At 40.9% G+C, this 21,598-nt stretch overlaps 1 protein-coding gene across 1 annotated transcript in view; it reads left to right on the top strand.

Annotated features, from left to right (window-relative positions):
* The first annotated feature begins 11,541 nt into the window (after positions 1 to 11,541).
* fbn2b (fibrillin 2b) overlaps positions 11,542 to 21,598 on the top strand; it is a 43,328-nt gene continuing 33,271 nt past the window's right edge. Inside the window, exons 1-4 of the mRNA XM_061296886.1 lie at positions 11,542 to 11,701; positions 13,474 to 13,806; positions 19,798 to 19,880; positions 19,966 to 20,067. Of these exons, the coding sequence (XP_061152870.1) occupies positions 13,622 to 13,806; positions 19,798 to 19,880; positions 19,966 to 20,067 (370 nt within the window). The 5' untranslated portion in view covers positions 11,542 to 11,701; positions 13,474 to 13,621. The remainder of the gene's footprint in view (positions 11,702 to 13,473; positions 13,807 to 19,797; positions 19,881 to 19,965; positions 20,068 to 21,598) is intronic.

The following is a 21,598-nucleotide window of genomic DNA, read 5'->3' on the forward strand; positions in this document are numbered from 1 at the left end:
GCAAGCATGGAGGCCCCTAGTTTGCGGTTGTCTGCTCCACTCTGCCAATAACAACATGGCCGGGGAGGTGGGAAATAAGTTCAGGAAAGCAGCTGGCTGACTACACAGGGGTGGTGTCCTCCAGCTCCTGAGCTGCTGCTGAGGAATAAAACAAAATAATTCTCGAAAACGAACGGGTGGCTCTTGTCTCGATGGTGAGAGAGTGGGACCACTTTGTAAAAGCCATTGGAAAGGTTTCAATGGTGTCCAAATTTGGACTTTGAGGTGGTCAAGCCATGTGTGAAAATGATGTCTCATGCTTTCCAAAGCATTCTTTCACTATTTGAGCCTCATGAATGCAGCTATTGTCATCTTGGAATGCGCTCCCCTCGTCAGAGAAGCGGGGAGAGAAAAAAAAAAACATTCATGGAAAAACCTGCTCATTTTGTAGATTCACTCAGCCAGATGGCCTCATTTTTAGGGAACATGAAGAACTGTAGACCAACTGAAGCAAGTGCAGATTAGAACACCGACACAATTTGTCGGCACTAAACATGACAACTGTGCATCACCTCCATCTCTCTTCTTACCCTAAAATGCCCATCACTCTAGATTAGTGTCAATCAAGACTCTTAAAACCATTTTAATCCTCCATTGCAATAAATCATTTGTGCATTTTTTCCCCTGACAAAACTCACTCAAAATCGCTTAGCTTTTTTACACCCACGTATATTGGCCTATTTAAATCCAGATAGTTATTTTTTTATACATGCAGCGTATTTTTAACTGACACACATTGCTTTTCCTGTACCTGGTTTTCTCATTCTAACCTTGCAAGCATGGAGTTGTTGACCGCCCCCACCCCCATCTTCCCTGTGATGCTTCTCGGCATCCTCTTCCTCACTCTGCCAGGTGCTTTCTGGGCTCCCAGCAGCTGCCAAAACTTGGCAAGCCCTCACATGGATGCACCTTCTTTTTCCCTCTTCTTCATTCCTCTGCACTCTTCCGCCGGCTTTGCTGTTATTCCTCTTTCTTTTGTCTGTTGTGCTTGGCATCAACGCTCCTGCAGACCCTCAAGTGAGGAGTCGGTGAACTCTCCAGCTCTAAGTTAAGACAACAGTCCCCCCTCTTCTTAACACACACAATATCCAAGATCAGGCTTTCACAATAACTGGAGGCGTACAGTAAAAATGTTGCTTGTCGGAGTAACTGGGTCGCTCTTTGGCCTCCACTCTCTTTGACCACGTTTGGCCTCCTTTCTGAGCATAACTATATCAATTTCTAGCAGTAGGGGGAGCCAGATGTTGATGCATGAGAATCCACACATTGGAATAATAACAGGACATATTTGAGTCTTATCCAGAGGTACACATTTAACTTAATTTACAGTTGAACTAAATTAAAAATGTATTCCATCCAGTATTATAAAAATATGTAGCTATTGGAAAATATGGTTTGAATTAGCTTCCTTGCATGCATTCACTTTCATTTTCCATTGAATTCCTGCAAGCCCCACATGTTTACCCTACCGACAACTGCAAAAGTTATTTCCTGGAGGTATTTTTTTTTAGGTGCGCCAAGATAATAATAGTTGTTAGATAGATTCCTGCTGGGGAAGCAACAAAAGAAGTTGCCTCATGCAACAACCAGCTGTGAGGTCCGCTCGCATTGTGTGGCGGTAGACATGTGTTTGTGTACTTGGTCAAAGGCAAATTCTCATCCTTGGTAGGGGAGCAGAAAATGCAAACACTGTTATACTGCAAGTGAAGACTTTTGATTGTCAAGTCGAAAGTCGGCAACTAAGCCTCTCTCATGCACATGTTTACAACATGGGTAAACTTCAAGTCAGGCGGGAGCTATGAAATATCTCATGGCTTCACCCTGAAAGTATTTGAAGACTCTGAGGTCACAGGGTAAAAAGTAAAGTAGATTTCACGTGGCTCAACTGGCAATTGCTCAATTGCCAGCTTTATTGCTTCTAACTAACTAACTGACCGACCGACCGATCAGCCTACCGGCCGGCCGACCGACTGAGTGGCTGACTGACTGACTGACTGACTGACTGACTGACTGACTGACTGACTGACTGACTAACTAACTAACTAACTAACTAACTAACTAACCAACTAACCAACTAACCAACTAACCAGATCAGACCCGACCGACCAACTAACTAACTAACTAACTAACTAACTAACTAACTAACTAACTAACTAACTAACTAACTAACTAACCAACTAACTAACTAGCCAACCAACCAACCAACCAACCAACCAACCAACCAACCAACCAACCAACCAACCAACCAACCAGCAAAATCAACAAACCCCAAAAATTCTCTCAAAACTGCTAGTGAAGATTCTAAAATAATGAAATATTCATTGATTGATTAATTCTAAAAGAACTATTGAAAAAAAACCACCCCTAGGTTAATTATCTGTCCTGGCATCTAGAGGTGAAGTGTTGAAGGAAATTGCATTGGTTAGTGCCCTTGCGGCCCCTCCTCTAATTCAACTAGTGGTGACAACGCTTTTTTATTATTAACATACCCCAACAGCGTGTAAGTTTTGGTTATTTTGGCCAACTTTTAATACAACTCCCAACTGAATGCCTATGAGAACACAGTAGATTTTTCACGGGTATAAAATCATTATTCTCATGCTTCATTGTAATTTTTTTTTAATTAGAACACGCTATTCAATGTGATCCATGAAGTCATCAATGTGAGATACTTCCATATTCTTATTAATGCACCTTTAATCAGACTGATAGAGTCGAACCTTAGGACAGGAAATGAATGACTCTGATTAAATACGTATTTACAAGAGGGAGCAGCCAAAGTTGCTCATGCCAGCATTTCAAAGGGTTTCGGAAAGTTTTTCCACATGTTCTGCATCTTATCTTCACAGAGTACAAAGCTACAGGCATACCAGTGATAAATAAATAAAAAGACCAAATTAAAGCTCATCCATAGCGCTACCCTTCAATGAGCCCGTCTGCGGTTCTCCTTCATCCCAGCTGTGTGTCAGGTCGCTTTACAGGTGGAAACGCGTGCCCCCTCCACCTAACTCCTCTGACCACCAAATCTCGTCATTGTCTTTGTCTGACATCATCGAATTACGTACACCATCAACATCTGTCATCGTCATTTCAAGTAATGATCATCATTATCGTGCCGCTATTCGAGTCTAATCTCGGACTGCATCATATTTGGCTGACTCTTTGGCTCGGCAAGGGAAAGGGCGGGTTGAAGGAGTATATTTTTACAAATGATCGCACTGACTTGTTGGGGAATGTTCAACAAAATGTGCCTAAATGAAAGACTATGAGCAGATCTTCCACCTGGCGTTCAGACATTAAGCCTCACCTCTGTCTGATGATGGCGAACCTCCCAAATCTGTGGCATTATTTCACGTGCTGCCAACACGCTACTTAATGGCCGCTCACGATTGCAATGATCACTGCAGCCTTATCTGTCGCTAGCATTGACAGCTGGGAATGTACCTAATAGTCCATTATATTGTGTTTCCCGCTACACGTTATAATATATGTTCGCAAGAGGGTGGGGTTGCAAAAGCTTCCTGTTTTGGCAATGTTCTGCTTGAGTGGTACAACCAGAGCCTGGCTTCAGTATGTGAACATAGCTCAAGTCTTGTCTAAGACAGTCATCAACATCCAAACCACATAATTGATACTTCAAATACATTGGCTTACTCAGCTTTTTTTCCTTTTCCTTGTAGCATCTGATCAATGCCAGCTTCATCCTAATTGCAGAATCTAATCATCAACCACCCATTTCTTCCAGCTCCCGGTGTGTGTATATGAAAGTTGACTGATGCCGCTTAGGAATTTGCCCTACATCAGCAAAGCCTGCAGCTGTAAATCACATGACGAGCATTTTTGGAATGACCGTAACAAAGACGGACGGCTGGAGTGGAAACTGACAGTGGGAGTTGCATTCCTGAGGCCAGTTGTCTGATTACAGAGAAGTTTCTCCAATCCCCATACAATGTTTTATGTTGAACTATGTTGAGATTCCTGTTTTGGGACTAAAATCACGCTTAGTCACAAAGAAAATGTCAGCCTTGAGTGAGTGCTGAATGAAGTGAGGCGACTTAGTCTTCTTTTAAGTTCTATTCGGGGTCTGCTTCATATTTCTAACAGTTCCTCCGCTTGACTTTATTCACTGACGCAGAATTGAGAAGAACAATTGAGTGAAACACAACAAACAGCGCGGGGGATGTTCACAGTTACATGCCAGCCTCCAACAAGCAGCAGATGCTGGAGACAACGTGACAGAAAGGTTTCCCCAGTAGAACCATAAAAGTCATCAATGCTAAGACGATTCGTTTTAAAGCCACTTCAGAGGAAGTTACGATAAATGCATGACCGAGCTGACGTAATATTAGGGGTGTGAGGGCAAAGATCTTAAAGATGATGATGTGGCATCTGGGTGACCTCAGAAGACGCCTGAGGAGTTCATGCCAGCTATCAAAGAAGACACTCAAAGCACAATAACAAATATTGACTCATTCGGGTCTTGCTGGCACGCCCCACAGCTGGACTGCTACAGCACCAGCTTTCTGCTAAACAATATTTCCTTTCCCCCCAAACACATACTTTAATCTAGCTTTTTAATGCCGCCAATAATGTCACTCAACTATGCCGTGTACAACATCAGGAACGGTTCAGACTAGAGTAAACATGAAAAAATATATAAATCATGGAACAAACGTAAGAAATTAGGTTGGAAATGTTGGTCAGTCATTGTGATCGGGCCATTTGCTCATCACTGTGTTAAAATTGACACCAAAGTCCAATTCCACGTCTCTCATTTGTCATCAAAATTTATTTCCAGGTGCTTTGCCGCGATCACGTAGTTTGAGTAAATGAGCTATTATTATGAACTTATTATTCTAAACTATTATCGCGCAGCATTGTGTGTGGTTTGTGTACAAAAAAGTATTTGTGTATATTAGCAATTCAGAGTGTGAAAATTGACTCATCAAGTCTTTTAGATCTCCACTCTTGACCCTACATATGTCCCACTCCAGACAAAACGCCTTCCCTTTTTTGTTTTGTCTAAGACTCTTGGGTGGTCCATTGATGAACGCCTCCGGGCACATGCGAACCTTACGCCATTCGATGTTTGACCCTAAACAAATGTGTCGTAGACAGTTGCAAGGAACAACAGGATCTGTTTGTGTGGATAGCAAGAAGTGAATCCAGTTTCCCATCACTGAGCTAGCGAGAATTAAACAGCTTTTTGGATTTGTTTTTTTTTTGTTTGTGTTTAATTGCTTCACAAAATCACGGCTTTGCTTGAGAAGACAAGCTTTCCTGCTTCCTATTTCCTATGAGAACAGCTGCCATCTCAAATATGAGGTGTGAGTGGGAGGGGTCAAAGAAAGACATGAAAAGGTGACTGGAATGCCGATAGGCAGGTAGGTTAAGAAGATGTTCTGAAGATCTCAGCATCTGTTATCCGAACCTGTAATGATCACTACGAGCGGATCGGGCTAGGCAGCGGGGTATCTGTCCACCGCACATCCTGTTCTTCCATTTGTACCAAGTGCACCTGCTTTACTAGACTTTTAATACTCATAAAATCTTTTTGTGACTTTTCCAACTCTCTCTCTCTCACACACACACACACACACACACACACACACACACACACACACACACACACACACACACACACACACACACACACACACACACACACGTGCACAAAAATGCATTGTCATTGATGTCAGACGAAGTGAGGTAGACATCACAAAATGGTTTGGGATGCTTTTAATTTCCGATTGCTTCAAGGGAATCAGCTGTTGTTTAGTTTGGCGTTGACTGCCATGTACTGAAATGGATTGCGGGGGAATGTCTGAGACTAAAAAAAAAAAGATACAGAATAATGAATGAGTGAAAGAATCAATCAATCACTCAATCAATCAATCAATCAATCAATCAATACATCAATCAATCAAACGTCTGGTTCCGTGTTAAAGTTTTAACAAAGGTATTCCAAGTTAATAGAAATTTACCAATTAGGAGGTTAAAGTGGAAAATTTGAACATTGATTGAAAAAATAATCTGAGTTGAAATGTCTAATTATATTGTGTTAAAGTAGGCAAGGGATTTCCAAGCCAATATTGTGAGACTACATTAAAAGTCCAACACCACTTCAATATAATACAAAATGCCTGTTAAAGCTTATCTGCTGTCAGACAGATGTGATGTGCATGTGGCAAAATCTCTCTCTCTTTCTCTTTCTCTCTCTCTCTATCTCTCACTTGAGTCAACTTTACATATGGAGCAAAAGATGACCTCACCCCTTCCAAGTCCCAGCACCCCCAAGGTCTGTACAGGAAATAGGGGAGAGCACCACCCCCACCCAGCTCGGTTGCACACAGCTCGCCCCAAAAGAATGACATATCAAAGTCTACAGAACCGAAGAAATAGAAGAATTTCAAATACTGAAACAAACCCGTTAATGTCAAATACTACAACATTTCCTTGTTAAATGTTCACACCGTCAATTCCAGCCGTTGTTTGGATTCCTCTTTGCGGGAATGTTTTATGCGCCTTTGAAAATGTCAAAAAGGGAAAAAAAAAGGCACATCTGAAAGCCATTAAGCCCTCAAACTGTTAGCAAGCACTCGGTGGATTCTTTCCGCTCTCTTGGCATCTCGCTACCTCACTTTTCTTTGCCTTATTTCTCATCTGACCGCTTTCGACCTCTTTCTCTTTTTAAGCAACAAGGCTTACTTAAGTCAAAAATCTGCTCCAGAAACCTTTCCACTACAGGCTCATCTCAGTCTTGAGTCATGTCGGACTCATGAGCCTCCATCACTCTCGTGTATGTTGTCACGGTCACTTCCCTGTGGTCAAACTTACAATGTCACAGGGGAAGCCTATTACGTGCATGAGCATCTCTTCGCCACAAAGCAGCCAGGGGACTTCGACGTACCAATGCATGTGTTTTATGAGATCACATATTCGCATCCGCCCGCCCTTCGAACCCCGCCATTCTTTGTCTGCGCTCTCGTTCTACTTTGAAGTTCTGCATTCCAGTCTTACTGCATCACCAAGACTCCACAGCTGCACGAGGCCCGTCCGTTCTTAACAGAGCCAAGCGTTGGTGAACGGGTATGGTGAGGCAACAAATGTCTGTGCTTTAGGCAAATAATGGAAAGAAATACAGAGGCATGAGAGATAAAAACAGTAGACATAGGTAGGACAATAAAATTTAATGATGATGACATGATGGTGACTAAGGGCGATAAGCAAAGGTGATTCATGTTTCCCATGATTCACCCTTTGAAAAGGTATTTTCCAAATTTACCTTTGAAAACAAATGTGTAGGGTGACACTGGAGTCTCTAAAGGAACACACACACAACGATAATCAGACTAAATTCCATAACTTCCTCCAAACAGTACAATCAAATCAACACTGATGGGAGAAGTCGCCAGAAACAAACAAAAACTGAAAGAGGTTGACCTGGAACAAAATTTCAAACAAAGAACAGTCTGGTGAAGTCACAGGCCAACAAATGTTAAAAAGATTGTCTCTTCCAATACTTTTTCTCATTAAAAGGTAGGTGTGACCACAAATTGTGTGAACGGATAAGCTAAGAGTTAGCCTAATTTATAATCGCAATGTGAAAAGTAGGTATGACCACAAATAGTGTGACTGGATAAGCATAACTCAAAATCGCAATGTGCTGACTTCATATCATGATGTTTAAATATTCCATGATTTTAGGATAAACTATTTATTCAAGAAAAGCTTCCATGAAAAACAAATGCATTGACCCCACCTTCTTAACCATGCTGAGACCCTGGAAATATAAAATGCATGATCACAAAATGGAAGACCTGTAAAAGAAATCTCAATAAATCATAGCGTGGAATGCTCCAAAAATCAAAGAAAAGGCGAAACCTTCAGTTAATTGATTAATTGTACCCATGTCTGGCAACTCCTCGATTGCATGATATGTCATGACTTAGTGGTTGGAATGACGCTTTCGTGTTTAGTGGTTTGGGTGTGGGATCTCTGTTTGGGCCTTTTTGTTTTCTCGCTATTCTTGGGTGGGTTTTCTTGTATACTCACGCCCCCCCTGCCACATTTCAAAACATGCACGATAGGTCAATTGAAGATTCTTTATTGTCCACAGATGTGAATTAGAGTATGAATGCTTATTTGTTTTTGGATTGGCTGGCGACCAGTCCAGGGGTGTACCGGGCCTCTTACCTGAAATCACTTGGCAGGTGTCTCATGAAAAATAAACCGGATTAACCTTAAGTACTTTGAAGCAAACAATAATCATCAATTCCCATTTGCGTTCACTGATTTGCCTTTTTTTTCTTCACCTGCATGGTTTTTGACCTAATGTGACCTACATATGCACCGGTTCACCCCACTGGGCAAGCAGTACAGTATGACTAATCCTGGTCATTAATCTTCTCCTGCTGAGAAACTTTGGTGGAAGTGAATTTGGCAGTAAGCTTTTATACCTTAATGGGCCAAAAACATTCTGGAAATCTCCACAAGGCTCTGGTGGTCTCTCGCCTGTCAGCATGACTACAAAAATGCAACATGCAGTTAATAGTGTAAAAAATCATTGCATATACCCACAGACACATTTTACCACAAAATATGCAATCATTTAGGAATTCTCTGAAACAAAGCAAGAGCCAATCAGGAAGTCACGTGGTGTTGCCGGGCCCAAATGGAAGAGTGTTTGCAGTGGAAAGTCTTCCTAGCAAAATTCCAGGTTCTAAATATATAAACCTTTCTGCACATGGATACAGAAATATATAAATCAGCCTTTTCAACAGCTTGACAGTCTGTGAATGTCAACCGAGTTTGTTTGAAATGGCACTGGTATGACCCGGAGTAAAGAAAATACATATTGTATTTTTAAAAATAGCTCTTAAAACGTGACCGATGTGTTGGCTCTGTACGTTTTCCTTAGTTTTGGGAGTTTTTTTTTTTGTCACCACAGCGACAAACACACATCGTTCCTGATCCTCCTAAATTTGACAAGAGCCTTTATGGGCATCCATGAGAGCACATGATTTATTTACCCCCCCCCCCCCATCAAAACTTGTCAATTATCTTATGACGTGGGCAACACCAAGCTTCTTATTTTGTTCTCTCGGGCAACGTATCAACAATACAGTCTGCTGTGAGTACAAAAAAACAACTGGCTTTTGTCAATGACTAGACATCACAACGCCCAAAACAAGTGACTAATACCATCTTTAATGGGATAACCCAATTAAAGCTGACAATAGCAGCTTGTCTTGCTAGCACATGCTCAAGTTGCGTGTTTGCTCAACCTCTTCACTTGAATGCAATGGAAATAAAATTTCCATTTGACTGCAATTGAGGGGAAATAAATATAAAATTTATATCTATCTATCTATCTATCTATCTATCTATCTATCTATCTATCTATCTATCTATCTATCTATCTATCTATCTATCTATCTATCTATCTATCTATCTATCTATCTATCTATCTATCTATCTATCTATCTATCTATCTATCTATCTATCTATCTATCTATCTATCTATCTATCTATCTATCTATCTATCTATCTATCTATCTATCTATCTATCTATCTATCTATCTATCTATCTATCTATCTATCTATCTATCTATCTATCTATCTATCTATCTATCTATCTATCTATCTATCTATCTATCTATCTATCTATCTATCTATCTAGAGAGAGAGAGAGAGAGAGAGAGAGAGAGAGAGAGAGAGAGAGAGAGAGAGAGAGAGAGAGAGAGAGAGAGAGAGAGAGAGAGAGAGAGAGAGAGATTTACGATCTTGGTCACAGATTGATTTCTTAAATTATCTAAAAAATGATTTGCTTATTTTGTACCAATAATGTACCGTATCTTATGATAATCTCAATGTACGTACGTTTCATCATTATTTGAATCACTTGATGGCAACCAACTCGACTACGTATTTACTGATTAACAACATGTGTCACGTTTCAAAGACAAACCTCAAGCACATCCTGACAATAAAACGTATCTCCGGAAATCTAATTGCACTGCTTTCCGCTTGTTGGATTTAGATCATACTGACTCCCGCTGAGACCAAATGTTTTATGGCTGTAATTACGTAACTTTCCTGACTTAATGTTGTTTTTTCTTTTTTTTTATTAATTGCGGCAACAACAAAAACATCCTTGCCCTTCATCGGTTTGTCATAAGGTACTGGAGAAAAGAATTATCTAAACAAAAAATTATCACCATTACAGAATTTAGTGCCTTTTTATGTGCTTAACATCTTTGACTAAACTGACTTGCATTAAGAGAGACATGATAGCGCAACTCTTATTAGTGGTTTTATCAAGATGTAAAGCTATGTTGAGGTGAGTAACTGGCTACAGAGCTCCTTGTCAGTGGCTCAAAGATTCCCAGATGGATGGAAAATATCCCTCAAAATGATCTGTGGTCATATGAGCCGAATAAATTGAAGGCCACGCCAGATGTTGGAATTCATGTTCATCATCTAGAGACTCTTTGCGGTTTCTCTTTTACCTGTTGACATATGATTATATGAAACATCTGGGTGTTCTTTTAGCATAAGGGCAACCACAATAAAAAACATATTGCTAAATTAGTACCTCCCTGAAGGCAAAACTGAACGACGTTGGATTGATCAAGTTGTTTTATACAAATAGTGCTGACATCAGCACTTTTAAGATGCGCTCAGCTGTCCCCACCAATTTACTGGCCAGATGGCCTCCCCTTTCGGTGCTAACTTCCTATCAGCACTTGTGGCAACAAAGCACAAGGATGTGTCAATCACGAGGTCTGCATACTTGAGTTCATTTGGCTTAGAGTTGACCATCCCTATCCCCTGCAAATAATGCAAATCTGCGTATAATTGATACCCAGCAATTTTTAAATCATCACAAATTAGGCTGATCTTGACATACCGTCAGCATTCTTGCTACTTTCAGTGTACTTTCAAATGTACACAGTGTCACCATCTTGTGGTCAACTGTATAATTACACCACAAATTAATGCAACCCAAGACAGAATTGAGTTAAAACAAATGACAGCAGGGGCCGCTAAATTGGAACCCAAAATAATCAACTAAGCACATAATGTATGCTTCACCTAAAGATTTTTAACAAGCAAATATACTTTGTAAGTGGACCTCCTGTATAAACAGATATAGAACTGCTGCAATGTGAACATTTAAACTAACATTTTCTCTGCCTTGGAGTATATTTATGCACTGTCAAATCCCAGATCAAACTCCATTATGACCCTCTTCACCTTCTTTTGTTGATAAAGTGTGCTCCTTTTTCCACAAGCAGATGTGAATGCAAATGCATCTTATCACATGTGTAGGGTCCTGTTGCCCCGGAGGAGGGATGATAGTGACGTTTGAGCACTGCTGGCCTCTGTTAGAACAACTCCAGGAGTCTTCTTGAGGAATGTGGGTTTGTCCTGTAGACCGTTACTACCCCCCCCCCCCCCCCCCCCTCACACCCTCCTTTCTTTTTTTAACTCCCCTCCCCTTATCCCAATCGGGGCAATTCCTTAACTTTTCTCCTCTTTTTTTCCCCCCACTCACAAGCCTACAGTAGTTGAATATTCTATCCTTGGTGCGCATATATTCTTGCCACTTAATTCCAACAGCGGGCTTCTCGACGCAAGGCACTCCAATTGTTCCAAGGTATTGCGAGCATGCTTAATAATAGTCCCATGACAAGAGTGTAATGTGACTTATTCAATGACTTCGAGCGGGTGACTATTGTTAGAGACCCAGTGTGCGTTTCACGGCAGATTAACTCGTTCACGGAGGAGATGCGGCAAATTGGTGCAAAAGTTGTTCATGATTTTTTTTAAATCGGATTTTCGTTGCCTTTTACGCATTTAGAAAAAAAATACAATGTCGTTTTCGCTTGATTCTTTGACGCTTTATTATTTGTGGCACTTTTAGTTCACGTCACGTTTAATGAAGCGCGTAGAGGCTGATGCGTTTATTTCCATTCATAAAGTTTCTGCGAGGACTCACTGCTGCAGCTTTGTGGTATAAAATATACTGTATGCATCCGAGCTGGATATGAAAAATGATCATTTTGATTTTCATACAGTTGCATTTTCTTAGTGAGGGATTGTTTGGAAAAAAAAAATGGTGAGGAACAGGTTCACTTTTTGTATTTGTTTTTTTCACTCCAGCAAATATTCTTAATTTCGAGCAGACTAAATCTTTCATTATTTTTGGCATGATGCATGAAAAGGCAGCAGTGCACAAGTGGTTAGCACATTTGCCTCGCAATTGTGAACTTTTATGTTCAAATCTCAGTGTTGCATCTGCATGTTCTTTGCTGGTCTGACTTCCACTAATAATAAGAAAAACATGATTGTTAGTTTGATTCTTAATCTAAATTATATTATTGTAAATATGAAAGATTGTTTGTCTATTTGTGCTCTGCCATTGGCGACCGGTCCAAGGTATACTTTGCATCTTGCCCCAAATCAGCTGAGATATGCTGCAACCATGTTTTGGTTTAGTTTCTTGTTCTGCTTAAGCACTTGTGCAGATTTTGTCACGCTGGTATGGATTTAAAATATACAACAAAAAGCTTGACCCAGTTTTATTTGGACGTTATGTAGTGTAAAATTGCTCTGATCAGCCGCTCTTGTCTGATGTACTATAATGGATCAGGCACAAGAATTTTTTGTGCCGCCATGCTGCCCAACTCACTTATTACAAGGAGCTCATTTTACCTCAGTGGAAAAGTAGTACAATGCAGCAACACGCACACACACACACACACACACACACACACACACACACACACCCACACACTGATTGGCAAGCATTCTTTCTTCACTGCCAAATATTGTCATGTCATCATGTTTGACTGCTCATCATTCTCACAAAAACATTTTTTTTTTCCTCAAGTGTGTCAGATATCTTATTTACACCGTATATCCTGTGGTTGCGAGAGTCTGACCAGGGCCCCACAGTCCTTTCTTCAAGCTGTGGTCTATAATGAGGCGGTGAAGAGAAAATAAACCTCAAGGCTGTCCAATCCAGTCAGAACATGGGATGGGTGTTTTTCAACTGTAACGTATCCCCCCCCAAAAAATCACAAATGGAAAGTCGATATAGCTCTTGTATGAGGTCAGCTCATACAAAATGGAATGGTTCGAAATATTGTTGCTTGTCTCAATTACATAATGAACATAATCGGTATAGGGCAAGGTAATCTGTCCTCTTCTATTGAATGGTCTGACATCTACTATTTTTCGAGGAGCAAACTTTAGGTCAAACTTAGCTTAAGCCTTTTATTCTTTGCCCAACAACTCGTTGGCGCCCTCTATGCGGTCGAAACGGGCCAAGTAATTAATAATAAAAAACAAAGTATGTTAATGTGGGAGACATGCTGAATAAATGTCGGTTTTTCTTAACTTTTATCTCAATTCTGTTTTCTTTAGAGTCCTGACTTTGGAGTGCACACCAGGACTTGGTCTGGATCCAGGTCTAGATTGTTTTACTCAGCCTGGGTTCAAACAGTGACCGCAGAGTCTGAGAAGGAATCGTAAAAGGCTTGTGTTTCATTCGGAGGGATCGCCGGCCGGACCAATGGGATCAGGGAAGCTGGCCCAGGTGCTACTGGGATGGGTGGCGCTGTGCCTTGCGCCAGTCCAGGTGGCGTACGGTCAGACTGCCAATGGGAATGGACCGGTCCAGGCTAGCCGCTTCACGGCCACCACGGACCAGAGAGAAGCTCAACGGGTTCGACGCCGTGGCCAGGAGACATTAAGAGGGTAGGCACAATTTTGTCTGTTTGGAGATGCAAGTTGCACCATTAGATAGGTGCGTGGTGACATCACCACAACAGTGACAATTTTAACACAATGGGGTGTGGCCAATGATTCTCAGCTTGTCACTATTTCTTCAAACTCAAATTCTGACTTAAATATCCATTGTAAAAGCCAATTTTTTGTTTCACTACGGTAATGTGGAACATTCTCTTAAAACAGCTTCATTAGCAGAAGAATGGAAAAGTGCATCCACTCCAGTTTTGCATACTTGAGACCTTTGTGGAGCCATTGTATCTGGTGAGGCTTAAACCCATAAATGACTTTATACCCCCTCTGATTTCCTGGCAGCGCCCTTTCAACTGCTGCGCTTTCTGGTGCGAGGCCAGACCGCCTTATATCAAATTATGCTTGTGGAATACTAGTGCATTGTCCCCCCCACACACACACACACAGCACATGTTTGACCTTAACAAGCTGCCTGGCGTGCTGAACTCACCACGTGTATTTACAGCAAATTGACATTTCATGGGAAAGGATCGGGGAAAAGCAGCATTCGATACATCCCATGTGGAGATGATGATGATGATCTGACCTAGATTCTCATGTGTATTGCTTATAAGACGAAGAAAATGGGTGGGCAAGCATCGACCTACATTTTCTCGATATTTCTCTTGGCTGTACCATGTACATGTATGGACACGCGTGTTTTCAAATTCTATTTGAGTGTCAGTGTAATGAACCTAGAAGGTCACATGAGCTCTCGACCCCCACCTCACCGTCATATTCAAACTCTTACTTTGTCGAGCGGGGCAATACTATATTTTGCTACTACAGATCGAGAAAAAAAAAAACAAGGCATGTTTTGTTGGGCCCCGTTGTCAAAATCAGTTATTCCAATCATGCCATATGCTTGCCCTTGTGCTAAGTAAGTCAGAGGAAATGAGGTAGTCCTATTACTCGAAGGACCAATAAAAAGGGACGATTGTTTCACCGACTAGGACCCGACCTAAGAACTAGGATTGACGTATTGCTTGTTTAATATTTCTCAAACGGGAATGTTGTAAGAAAGTATAAATGAGTCTGTGTTTGAAATGGTTGACTTTGTTTTGAACTGTTCATCATCTGGGTTGTGTTTCTTGAAAATATCTCAACATTTTATTGGTTAACATCTGAAGGGGTATTCTAGGACCCAAATCTGATATATGACATTACAGAGCAATAATCTGTGTTTGTCTATTGAATAATTAGAAACAAAGGGCAGCTATTGTGCAATTTCATATTAATCAAATCAAATGTTTTTTTTAAGAGAACAATCAAAGGCTGAAGAATTTTCCGATGCAAAACGTGAATATGTGGAGACTTAGTAGTGATTGGGATCAAAGTCTCCTGCAAGGATTTTTTTTTTAATGTGCTGAATGAATTAACTCCAGATATTTCCCAAGAAGAAAAAGTCTACAATGTGCCCCCACAAATTTTTTTTGGGACATGAAATTCAACTGTTAATTTTAATGTTAGCTGGCAACTATAACCTGCAGACTTTTTATTTTCCCCAGGAGCTGAAGTTACTAGAGCTGGCCAAAGCAAATACGTGTCTATTTTATTTTCCATTACTGAAAACTATTTTTTAATCATTTAAAATGTGAAGTGTGAGCTACCTTTTGAGGAAATTTGACAAAGTATTGGCACACCTGGTTTTTATAGCTGAAGGAAATGCCATTCTATATTCTAGGACATTCAAATGTGTAGATTTTTTTCTTGTCCATTCACCCAAAAGAACATTTGTGAAGTCAACGGTTGTTCTGTTATGTTTGAGTCAGGATTCGGTTTGCACTTTGCATAACTGTCCCACAAAAATTAGGGTCCAAGATTTCAAAGCCAAAGTTTTTTTATCCTTCCAATGTTTTCTGTAACCAATTTTCTTTTCCATGTTTGGGGAACTTTGAACAGCGTGGTAGGGAAAACTAGTGAAGATCAGCGATTCAACTCAAAGTGTAACGATATGTGATAGATTCAAGACCCTGCAATGCGTTGTACCATTCACAACCGACTGTCAGTAACTGTGCGTGTGGCGGATAGAGGGTGGTTAGCGTAATGATGGCCATTATGCCGGCCTTGGGTTAACGTGCAGTGTTTATTTGCTGGCGAGAATTCTATATCCACAAATCTGTCCCTGGTATGGCCGCTAGTGCTGATGCTGACTAGTTGTGACTCACAAGCTTCCCACAACACACTGCTGTTTGGTATCAGTCCATTCAGCTTTGTATCTGATCAGACTTTTGGCTTGCTGCCTTGAAGGTTTTAATTGAAGTAAGATTTCTGCTTGTGGGAAAGGCTGAACATGTTTAAAAGTTGAATGCTGCCTCGCACGCATCGTAAAAATCAACAACGGATCGTTTATAATGTCAAGGAAAGGTTTCATATATTTTATTGTTAAATTAGTGATGATGGTAAATAGGGCTGATTGAAGCTATTAAATCCTAGCAGAAACATTGCAGACTGGATGGAATCTTAAACGATGGCGCAAACCTTAAAGACTCCAATTACGCTGAAAAACTGGCCACGGAAATTGAGTATGCCTGAAACAACACGCTGAGGGTTTTTTTGTTGCCATTTTTTTTGGCACTATTATCCAATCAGGTCTTGCTAAGTTGTCTCACTATCATCTTTCTATCTATTTACTGGTTTGGGTTAGACATTTCCAATTGGCCAGTCACGTTCTGATAATGTCCCTCATGTTTTTCTACGTTTGAAACGTGGCTGCCAGGCAGCACATTTGTATCCCCTGCAGAGTCAAATAAAGTTTCCCCGCTGGGGTCGGCTCCTGATCGAGTCAGCGTCAGCACAAGGGTGTGCAGTAAATGTTTCATAGTTTTTTTTTGGTCAACAATTAATTCACAATCTGTCTCTTGTACTAAAACATGCCAAAGAAAACCTGTCACTCGCATCAGTGAGATTAAATGATGATAATTAGAATAATAACAGGATATGTTATTTGCTGCTTTGAGAAATTCTATATCCATAAAATCATCACATACCCTTGAAAGTTCTGGCTCTGACTGCTCAATATCAAAAGGCCGGAACGAGAACTCCATGCTGTCCCACAGTTAGAACAGTGATGTCACCGCACATGTGAAAAGAATAAACTCACGTCTGGAATACACACGGTAGCCATTTCTTGATCAATATTACACATAGCGAAGGATTTACAGCTTTACCGCAATTACCTTCAACGTAGACCAAAAAAGCTCATAAAAAAAGTGCCACATTTTCTCTTTCTCTTTTTATGCTAGCGACGCAGAATTCCACTTCACTCTTGGCAACCATCTTGTAAACTCGACCCAGCTTTACCAAACCTTGCCGAAGGGAGACGATTTGAAAACTTAGGGTTGGGCCTAATTGGAGTCTTATTTTTTGTTTACATTTTAGATTTTTTTTATACATTTCTCAATCCTCCTCACAAGTCTTGCTTGAGGCAGCTATACTTGCTCCAAATACCAGACTGATGACTTTTGATCTTTGACCCTAACAGACACAGGCTACACAAGCACCTGACCTAAACTTCTGCTCTTCTTTGTTTTCATGGAAACTGTCTGTGCTCGTTCTCCATGTAGGCCCTTTCATTGCCGGTCGAACGAACGGGCTGCTCTTAACTACTTTAATCTTTGACCCTTTGGATTCCTGCATGAGTTGACCGACCCTCAGGCTGTGTCGATGTTGCACTTTCTAATTCTGTAACAGTTTGCTGGAACTTCATCGGTGCTTCACGAGACCAGAGAACGATGGTTGTTGAAGATCAGAACCAGTCGACGTTTACAACTAGACCAGCAATCAGTGGACCATAAAATAAAGGACCATTTTTTTTTTGCTAGATCGTCCATATCGTCACGAGCAAAACATTCTGCAATCAGCAGTTTGCATAATGAGGCAGTTGGCAAATGTTTATGAGTGAGCGCTTCATTGCCGAGATAATCCATCCACCTCTCAGATGTGGCATTCCGAGATGCTGATTCGACAACATAAATATTGCATAGGTGCAAAAAAAGACCACCCTGTGTTCGAGTTGCCTTTTATTGCTGCCAGCCTCAAGCGCACCTCTGCAAAAATCATGCTGTCTGATCAGCATCGTAATAATCCACACATAGCTTGTCTCGGCAAAAGAGAGTCGCTCACTAATACCGAGGTTAAGGTTATTTGAATTACTGTTCCGTGCGTCATCAACGCTTCCCATTTTCTCTTGGATGAGGTGGCGGCCATTTTCTTTTTATTACCATTAACGGCAGTTAACGAGCGATTTACGGGCCTGGAGGCAGCTGCAAAGGTCACAACGTGGACGCACAAGAGCTAATCTCCTTTAGATTGAGCCCTGAGAACAGTGGGACATTTCAATATTGAGGAAACCCCCTGGTGGTTTGAACTTTTTTTTTCTTCATGTCCGTCTTCCATTCTGTTAGACTGGAGTCGGTCGGCTAAAGCTCTTGAGAGAGCAGGCGCTGACCTACAGGAAAGACTTGGATCGAGGGGCAGAGGAAGAATAACAAACGTGAACACCTCAGGCTGAGCCGCATATAATCCGTCATATATTAACATCCTCCTTGTCTAACTGTAACAGTGGAAGAGTTTCAGAACTCTGCTGAAACCAGAGGAGGGATGAAATCAGCCGCTCATTAAGCGGTGGAATGCATTGCTGAGGTATTTTTGAACCCTAACAGAATGTTTAGTTTGTGCCCCAGAAAGTTGACCCAGCACCAAGACTCTGTCCTGGCCTCTCCTTTCCCTATCTCGGTTTTCCACTCCTCCTGCGGCTTCCTTCTCTTCTCAACATTAACTTGTTTTGCTTTCCCTCCCTCTTATCCCCTGTTCCTTTTCCTTTCCCACCGTCATGTCCTACCCCCAGCCTGATCCGTCTTCACACTTTCTTACAGGCATTGGTAATCTTAATTTTAATGAATTGGTCTTTTAGTTTTTGTCCTCACACGTTTGTACAATTTTAGATTTGATTTTTATTTAATTGATTTTAATTAATTGGTCATTTTAACGTGATGTAAATTCTTCTTGTGGACTGTCCATCTGTTTGTCCTTCTACCACAATTTCCCACCTCTCGTTGTCACATTGTTTCATATATAAGAGGAACTTGAGAAGCACAATTGGACTTGATACGGAGAAAAAACGTTAGCAGACTCTTTCCAGATATAAAAGCTCTGGTTTCCTAAAGTTTTCTGTGGAAGGAGAATACGCAAATTGATTCAATTATCCTACACAATGTGATTTATTTATCATCTCAGCTCCCAAATCATAAATAAAACAGCTTAAATGAGCTTGGAAAGATTCATAGAAGCATTTATTTTTTATTGTTCAGGAAGAAAGAACTTCAACCTCAATCCTCACCACCATTTCCACAATAAACACCATTTGGTCAGTTTAGATGAAGTAACTTGTAAAAACTCTCCAAACACAAGTCATTGTGATGATGTCACGACTGTTGACTTTAGCTCTATATAAATATTTGCAAGATACGCTTTTATAGGGATGATGTTAACAGACAGGAAAGGTTTCAATCTAAACTGTACTACTACAAATGTAGACATTATCAGTCACATCCGTCACAAAACACGACTGCACATAGTACAACCACACTGCTGGAATCTTTTCAGATTGCTACGCCGCATTTACTTCTATATTCCGAATTGGGTTTTAAAGTTGATGCATGAGGGGAGATTTTTATGATATGTACGATAAAGAGTCCTCCTCTTATTGGTTTGTAAAGCTTCAATGTGTGTGTGTGAGTAATGTCAGTCATTTGCAAATGCGGTTTAGCTGTTTCCTGAGAGGAAAGCTTGTGGCCGAGACCAATCAAACGCTCCAGAGACTACGATGACTGTTACATCTGTCAATTGAGCACACTCCGATTGATTTCTTCTTTTTGTTTGGCTAGTCCAATCAATTGTTTCAAGGATTCTCTCAAAATATGCCATTTTTTTATTTTTGTGTTTCAGACCAAACGTTTGCGGTTCTCGTTTCCATTCATACTGCTGCCCCGGATGGAAAACTCTGCCAGGCGGGAACCAGTGCATTGTCCGTAAGTTCCACGAGAAGAAACATTTCTCTTACTGCTTTGCTTAAAAGTTTCAAATGACTCACCCTTTGTCTTTTTGACCCAACAGCAATTTGCAGGAACTCCTGCGGGGATGGCTTCTGTTCCAGACCCAACATGTGCACCTGTTCAAACGGGCAGCTCTCTTCCAGCTGTGGAGCAGGAGGAGGAGGTGAGTTGACCCCCCACTTATCACAAAAACACTAAGAAACACCAGCCCGTGAAAAGTACACCCATCAGATGATTCTTACCCTCCCTAATTGAATTCAGTGTTTGGTATTTTCCAAAGTGTGAGCCAAATTCATTCTGGGATTTTTCTTTTTTTTTACCGTAATGGCCCAAATACAAGACAACCCTGATTATAAGACGAGCCCCTCTTTTTCAAGACACAAGTTTGTAAAATACTTTTTGAACACCAAATTTCATTTTTATACAGAAAATAATTACAGTACATCTGAAACGAATGATTATAACAATATATTCGAGAGATATTTCGCCTTATTTAAATCATGCAAAAACTGTCTGTCACATCTTAATATCTGAACATTTAAATATGTAAACTAAAGTGCAATCACATTTGTAAATAAATGGCTTCTGATTTTTTTGATTTTCTGTTATCTCGTCTCTTATTTTCTTCTCTTTTCTTTCTTACTGCTATTTTTAATCTTTCTTCTTCGTGCTACCGCTATTTTTTTTTTTATTCTTCGTGACTGGGGAGTTAAGTTCAGCATCCGCTTTAAAGATATCTGGTGCCATCTAGCAGTGTGATTGGGTATAATGTCTAGACCCCGAATGTAAGATGACACCCACTTTTTCAGTCTTATTTCAATGCAAAAAAAACCCCACCGTCTTATATTCGGGCCAATACGGTATTCCGTTTTAAAAACAAATTTTCCCAGGATTTTTTATTCATGCAATTCAAACTGACCCAGCTACTTATACAATGAGACTCTTTCCAACCCTAGATTTTATTTCCCACCGGACACATTGCTCCTATCGTCTGAGTCTCTCGCCGGCACTTCAGTTGATCGATTCCAGTTGCGGAGTAGATGTATGCGGTGAGCTACACGGAGTCAAAATAGTCTTAAGGGAATTAATTCAGGATTCAAGTCATAGTGAAATGAGAAGGGTGTTAGCAAATACTTGAACCCGTGTGGATGCGTGCAATGTGTTCAGCCTCGCTGCTTTAGTAGGCCAAAATCAGCTCATCAGTCATTCCTGACGTCTTGCCAGACACACACATGCTTACATTCCGTGTCAAACACGAAAATGCCCAACATGGATGTGCGTTGAATTTTACATTACGTTCATTAAAAAAAAAAAAAAAACACCGCCACACAACGAGTGGAAAGTAAAGGTGATGTCCCCTGAAGAGGAAGGCCGTGGAGGATGGGGCGGGGGTAACCTCTGACCTGTACAGCAGGATGCGCACTGATCTTTTTGCAGCATCAGTGCTTCTGGCAAGCGCTATGAAGTCATGTTCCAGAATTGGTCAAAGGGCGTAGAAAGATAAATGAATGCTTAGAAGAGCTTCACTGAACTGTCACTCACTCATAGTGAGTCCTCACGGTGCCTGCGCTGTGATTTATGGAGCCATTTTATTGGCATTGCGGCGAGCCGAGGGGAAAATACAGAGATGTCGGTACGATGGGAGCCAATTGAATTTGTCTGTGGTCGTGGTCTGTGTAGCATGGTCATATTAT

The sequence above is a fragment of the Syngnathus typhle genome, linkage group LG14, assembly GCF_033458585.1.
Source record: "Syngnathus typhle isolate RoL2023-S1 ecotype Sweden linkage group LG14, RoL_Styp_1.0, whole genome shotgun sequence".
In the NCBI taxonomy this organism is placed as follows: domain Eukaryota; kingdom Metazoa; phylum Chordata; class Actinopteri; order Syngnathiformes; family Syngnathidae; genus Syngnathus; species Syngnathus typhle.